The sequence below is a fragment of the Enoplosus armatus genome, chromosome 11, assembly GCF_043641665.1.
Source record: "Enoplosus armatus isolate fEnoArm2 chromosome 11, fEnoArm2.hap1, whole genome shotgun sequence".
In the NCBI taxonomy this organism is placed as follows: domain Eukaryota; kingdom Metazoa; phylum Chordata; class Actinopteri; order Centrarchiformes; family Enoplosidae; genus Enoplosus; species Enoplosus armatus.
This window is the reverse complement of record NC_092190.1, coordinates 1,073,166-1,080,000: the sequence shown is the minus strand read 5'-3', so window position 1 is coordinate 1,080,000 and position 6,835 is coordinate 1,073,166. Positions and strand designations below refer to the sequence as shown.

Genomic DNA, 6,835 nt, shown 5'->3' with positions numbered 1-6,835 from the left:
GTTTTGTCTCTGCACACACACTCACAAGAAAGTATAATTTCATCGTTCCATTATTTGAAATAAACAATTTAAATATTAAATACAATTTTAGAGGGGTTTTTTTTGTTTGTTTTTAAAACCATTTTTAAAAGTATTTGTATTTTTCATTCGATCCCGTGAACGTTCACTGTCTTAAATAGAGAATCACGCCTTTCTTTCTTACTAATTTAGCCACAAAAATGACACAAATTGCCGGACTGAATAATTCAACTTAAAATCTTTTCAAATCGAGGCCACCGTCGACTTCCTTTAATGCCTTTCAAAAGAAAAAGCAGGGTTTGGTGAAGCGGGTGGATCATTTGTGGTTGTCGGCGGCAGCATTTAGCATGCGTCGACAATAATATGATGTTAAATATTACTGAAGGCAAATCAAATATATACATAATATAATATATATAATATAATTTTTTTAAAAATTGAAAAAGAAGGATCGAAATAATCGAAATAATCGCATACTTATGTTTAAAATACAGGCTTTTTTTTGTGTGTGCATTTAAAAATATATATATAATTGGGTTTTTTTGGGGGTGGGGGGGGATGAGACTGTAGGCCGCGGACATGGCCTTGACCCCGCTGCTTCCTGCTGTCTGAATGTCTCACAAACAAACGCAAAGGAAGACTCCCTGTCCCTGTGCAGCTCCACACACGTCTACATACATATATATATATATATATATATATACTATATATTTATATTTTATGTTTTGTTTCAGGCCTTTCAGAGGGGGCTGGCTGACGAAATGAGTGAACACAAGAGACGGAGAGGCAATTTCATGCTCCGCAACGCTTTGAACAGCGCTGATAGCGGCGCGTCTCGCAGCGCAAATTCACCTCCTCCTTTCCAAAAGGATCTATGAATATGGATTCAGTTGTCCCCACTCACTTGAACCAATGAGCTGCGACCCCCCCCCCCCAACACCATCATCACACTCTCTCTCTCTCTCTCTCTCTCTCTCACACACACACACCTAATGAAATATTCGATGTGGAGAAAAGGAAAAAAAAAATGGGTCAGTGTGTTTTCCTGAGGATATTTTTTTCTTTTTCCAATATAAAAGTGTTTATTTGGAAACATGGTTTAAATGTACACAATACACCCCCACCCACCCCCTCCCGGCCCTTCTTCTTCCGGGGGAGTAGTAACTAACATGTATCTCAGATACTCTGATTTGCTGCTGTGTCTCTGCAGCTTTACCTGCCAAAATAAAAGGCAACACCATGAGGAAAATGACGCAAAAAAAGGTGTGTGTGTAAGGGGGGGGGGGGGGTTATAACAGTATAAGCCTTCTGTAGCTTATACGTCCCCTCTGCAAGAACCGGAGTAATCCTATGGTCAGGTCTCAGAAGGGATGTCGATACAGTCACCACAGTGAAAAAAAACTGTAGGAATATTACTATTATTATTATAATTATTATTATTATTATTATTATTACTACTATTATTATTAAAGTAACAGCGTTATAGATAAAATGATGATGAAGATCATTGACGTCAGATAAAAGAAGTCACTGTGAAACCACGAGGCCATTTGGTGCCGCGCAGGAAATTGAGAGGAATATGAGACACTCTATTAGTCTTAGAATATTAGAATATTAGAATATTGCCGTAGTGCTGATAATGGGACCGTGTGCAGGTTGTTGTTGGAAATACTGAGGCCATGAGCACCCCCCCCCCTGCGTCCCCCACCGCCAACCCCAAAAGTGCACTCCCCCCCCCCTTAAACATTTGTATTCATCCCGTTAATTCCTCATTTATATTTCCTTTATTAATATTAACGAATTTATATTTATTTGTTTTCTTCTTGTTTCTATTATTTTTTTTCAATTTCTCAATTTCTCCCAAAAAAACAAAACAAGACATAACCTCAGTATTCACAATGTCAGCCAAGGCCCTCGACATTATAGTGTTTCTATAATATAATGTATAATATAATATAATATGATATAATAATAAAGTAATCCCGGAGCCTCTCGTGCTCAGGCGGGATTTTAAAGGGACAATCTTCACTAATTTTGTTTGTCCTCCTAAACTGTGTGTGGCATCTCTGTTAGAAGAAAAAAAAGGTACTATAGGATTATTAGAGCTCTCAGACAGTCAGTTGGTCCAGGAAAAAATAAAATAATAATAATAATAACAATAAAACAACAACAAGAACAACAACAAAAAAATCGAATGAAACCACTGGCCGTTCTCGCGGTATTTGCAGCAGCAGCAGCAGCCGTCCAGAACCAATAAAGCGACGTGAAGCTGCCCAGAAACATCAGCCGGTGTGGGTTCATTATGGCTGAAGGTGGATGAGTGAGGAGGGTGGTGGTGGTGGTGGTGCTGCTGGTGGGAGGGGTGGTGTTGTGCTTTTTTTTTTTTTTTTTTTTTTTTTTCCTTTGTTGTTTTTGAAACTGTCCAGGCTGTTCTCCCAATAAAATCTTTGGTTTTTTTTGTTGTTTTGTGTTTTTTTGCGGTGGCAGGTCCAGTCCAAGAGTCTGGCAGTCCGCTCTGCCTGTTCTGCCGTCGTTAGTCACCTTCGAGGAGGAAGGAGGCGGGGGAGGAAGAGGAAGGAGAGAGCCGCTGTGACAAAACGTGTGAAGAAGGAGAGGAAGATCCGTTCAGCTCTCCCTCCCTCCCTCCCTCCCCCATCCTCATCATTAAATTAGATAATATATATTTACAGTGTACATAGTGTGTGTGTGTGTGTGTGTGTGTGTGTGTGTGTGTGTGTGGAGGGTGGAAAAAGCACACAGTCCGGCCCGGGGTCCCCCCCCCCTCAGTCGCTGTCCTCCTTGTCCTCCTGGATGGTGGTGGTGGAATGGTTGTACAGTCCCTGCGCCATCAGCTGCAGCGCCAGCCCGTTCTTGAAGCCGCTCGCCTTCTTGATCTTGGCCCGCTTGTTCTGGAACCAGATCTTGATCTGGGACTCGTTCAGGTTGAGCTCCTGGGCCAGGGACTGCCGCCGCTGCTCCGTGATGTAGCGGTTCACCTGGAACTCCGTCTTCAGCCGCTGCAGCTGCTCGGCGGTGAAGGCCGTGCGCGGCCGCTTGTCCTCTTTGCCGCTTTTCGACTTTTTCAGTTTCCGTGTCCTTGGGCCTGCAGTAAGGGCGAAAGGACCGGAGAGCGGAAACATAAATATTCAGCGCATAGTGGGCCGGCCATTAATGAGCAATAAATAGGCCGGAAACGCTGCAGGAACCAGCCTGCATGCAGTGGACACAATATGATGATGATGATGCTGATGCTGATGCTGATATCCACACACACACACACACACACACACACACACACACACACACACACACTATACTGAAAAAGCATTATCATCATAATCACCATCATCATTATTATTATTATTATCATTATTATCAACAACGGCCTACTATGGCTAACCAGGATATATATATATATATATAGTTTATATTGAAACTTACTAGGGCTGCTATAATTGTACTTAGAATAATAATAGTAATTATTCTTATTATTAGCTGTTGTAGTGGAAATAGTAAGAATAATAATGATAATTACTATTATTATTCTAACTACATTCTAACTACAATTATAGCAGCCGTCGTTGTTATACTTCAACATAAACTATATAACATATATATATATATATATATATATACATCTATATATCGCATCTACAACACACACACACACACATATATATATATATAACATCCTGGTTAGCCATAGTAGGCCGTTGTTGATAATAATAATAATAATAATAATGATAATAGCGCCAAAGGAATATGTGTTATTACACAGTAAAGTTGCCATATCGCTGCGTAATGATCACGTGTACAGTGTTCCTTGTGTGTGTGTGTATGTGTGTCAGGTGTGTGTCAGTGCAGCAGCTGAGCGTCAACACACTCGTTGTTGCCGCCTTGTTGTGACTGCACGGGTGAGTACAGCGCTCTCGCGCGCACACACACACCCACACACACACACACACACACACACACACACACGCAGCACACCAGCGTTTCATCGCCACACGCCGTGTATATGATGTCGAGGAGGCCCAGAATCACACACATTCACTGGCGATTTCTCACACACTTCGGCCTATTGATGAATGAAAAATAAATACACAAATAAATAAAGTAAAATAATAAACAACAATAAAAAAACAGCAACAACTTGAAAGTTCGAGAGCAGCCAGACTGAAGTGAAATTCATAAATGATATTATTAATCCGCAGAGTTCTGTAGTTCAACGATGCGCAGTGAACTCTGGGATATCCCAGATGATGAGGACCACGTCTGGATCTGTCGGACAAATAAATCATAAATAATAACAAATAAATGAAAACGCGCGGGCTAATTCGTTTGCAATTTAACCCTTGAGCTGCCGGGCTTATTATTACACGTGTGCCGAACTTTGAGGCCATCGGAAAATGTCAAAATGAAATAATAAGACACAGCAGATTCATGGGGGGGGGGGGGGGTCGTTTAGCACACACACACACACACACACACAAATTCAATAACAACTAACTAACAACTAAATAAAGGCCGAATAAATGAAATGTAATTTTTTGTTACACACACAGGTGTATGTGTGTGTGCGTGTGTGTGTGTGTGTGTGTGTTTTGGTGGCGGAGCCAAATCAAACAGGAGGTTAATGAAATTCAAAATGTCTCCAGTGGCGCGAGGCAGGGCAAGGCTGACAGCCATTATTTACCTCTAATTCTATTGTGTTTTATTCTGCCATGCTTTGGCATATATATATACATATATATATATATATATATATATATATATATATATATATATGTGTATATATATATATATATACACCACCTCAAACAACAGGTTGCACATTTAAAAGTACCCCACAGTACCACACGCTGATCCCAAGGTGGTGGTGGGGGGGAGAGGGAGGAAATGACTTTATATCGATAGAAAATGTAAACACACGTGTCACACACACCGCCAAAAAGCTGTCATCTGCACAATCCTAATCCTGTTTATGTAAATCCAACAAGAAGAGAGCGGAAGTTCTTCAATAACTCACACACAGCTGAATAGCACATATTTTGATCCAACCAGCGGGTTCATGAAAGATTTTTTTTTTTTTTTGTGCAACTTTTTAGTTAAAAAAATAAAATAAAATAAAAACTTATAATAACACACAGCATATTGTTTCCTGCTCACGTGCATCTATTTTGAAAATGCAGTTTAAGAAGAGGCGTCAGGAGAAAAGAGGGCAAAGTCTCAGAGGAGGCGAGGAGAGAAGGGGGGAAAAAAACTAGACAAAAACAACGTAAAGGTTGATGTTTTCATTATTATCATTATTACTATTATTATTATTATTACAATTATTTTTTGATCATCCATTAAGAAGCATGTGTTGGCAAAAACGCTTCGCTGGGTCTGCTGGTCCAATAAGTCCAGGGGTCAAATCAAAATAAAAGTAAAAAAAATTTTAAAAAAAAGTAAAACGTGAACTATTCATTTATTTATTTATTTACTTATTTATTTAGTTATTTATTTTTAGTTTTATTTTGTTGACTGGCGGAATGGCGCGTTTAATATATAATAGATCTAATACCGCGAAACACTTATTCTACAAGGAAATCAAAAGGGACGCTGAACTCTGCGTAACCCGACACAAACACATGTTATTTTGCGCGTTTTCTTTCCTATGCACTATATATATAAATATATATATATATAACACTATATATTATCTACATACCTGCGACTTTGTGGCGTTAAAATGTTCTAATCTTCCCCGCGTTGCTTTCTGAAAATCAAACCTCTCCTGGTTTGTTGAATGACAAGTGCTACATTTATTTTGGTGTTTTGTGTGTATAAAATTGAGTTTAAGGTGGCGTTATTCTCCTCCGCTATTAATGAAAAATAATAATAATAATTGCGTGCTCACGAGTTGCTTTTTTTCTTCGTGAAACTATTGCCTTACCAGATGAGGGCCTGTCCGAGTACCGGGTGCAGTAGACCCAGGCAGGCCAGAGCAGCGGCTGGGTCTCCGGCGTGGATGCCCCGGTGCCGTTCAGCACCACCAGCGAGGAGGAGGTGTTCTCCCCGGCCCCGCCGCCTGTCCTCTCCTCGGCTTTCACGCCGCCGCTCCCGGCGGAGACGGCGGCGGCGGCAGCGGCGGCGGCGGCCGCGGCACCTCCGCCGCTGCCGTTGCTCTTTTTGGGACTCGCAAGAGAGGCGGAGGAGGCGGAGGACGAGGTGCTGTCGGTGCTGCAGTTGGAGTCCTGGCACGGCGTCCCGGGAAGGCTCGGCCTGCTGACCGCCGGGTGGACGCGCTCCCGGCCGGAGGTCTGCGCCCTCTCCCGCGGCGCCAGGCCGTGCTCCTTCTTGCAGCCAAAGTCCGGCCGCAAAATGTTGTCGATGAAAAAGTTGGTGGTTCTGTGGGCTTGCTGGGCGACCTGCAGGGGCAGTATGGGCGGCGAGGGCAGGCTGGGAGACGGGGAGACGCTCTCTCCCTCGCTGCTATCCGTGCTGTTGAGATCCCGCTGCTCCTCCATCGCTGCCTCTCCGGAGAACGTGGCTTCAGCTCTCTCAATCCACTTCCACTTCGCGGGGCCTGCGTTTGTATCCAAAATATGACAACAGGAAGCACTAAAACATGGTTATTTTCTCCCCGGAATATTGCTGGTTGGTGTGATTACTCGCAAACTGTGGACATCCTGCTTGCGTAAAGGCGCTCCGGCGCGTCATGGTCGGTGACTTACTATGAGACTGGCTCAGGCTGCTATTGCGCACCACTCTCACACACCCAGAGCTTTCCACCGCTGTATGACAGTCGGATCTTCACAAAGTCCTCACATCA

At 42.6% G+C, this 6,835-nt stretch overlaps 1 protein-coding gene across 1 annotated transcript; it reads right to left on the bottom strand.

Annotated features, from left to right (window-relative positions):
• Positions 1-2,801: 2,801 nt before the first annotated feature.
• On the bottom strand, positions 2,802-6,530 carry LOC139292714 (homeobox protein engrailed-1a-like). Its single transcript, XM_070915078.1, has 2 exons — positions 5,957-6,530; positions 2,802-3,121 (listed from the first exon to the last, which is right to left on the bottom strand). Exons 1-2 carry the CDS (start codon positions 6,528-6,530, stop codon positions 2,802-2,804), a joined length of 894 nt encoding a protein of 297 aa, XP_070771179.1.
• Positions 6,531-6,835: the final 305 nt, after the last annotated feature.

What these genes read in the sequence shown, in the direction of transcription:
- LOC139292714 (XM_070915078.1), bottom strand. Translation starts at nt 6,530, where the DNA reads ATGGAGGAGCAGCGGGATCTCAACAGCACGGATAGCAGCGAGGGAGAG. An exon ending in CTCGGACAGGCCCTCATCTG is followed by an intron (nt 3,122 to 5,956) that starts GTAAGGCAATAG and finishes CCCTTACTGCAG; the next exon opens with GCCCAAGGACACGGAAACTG.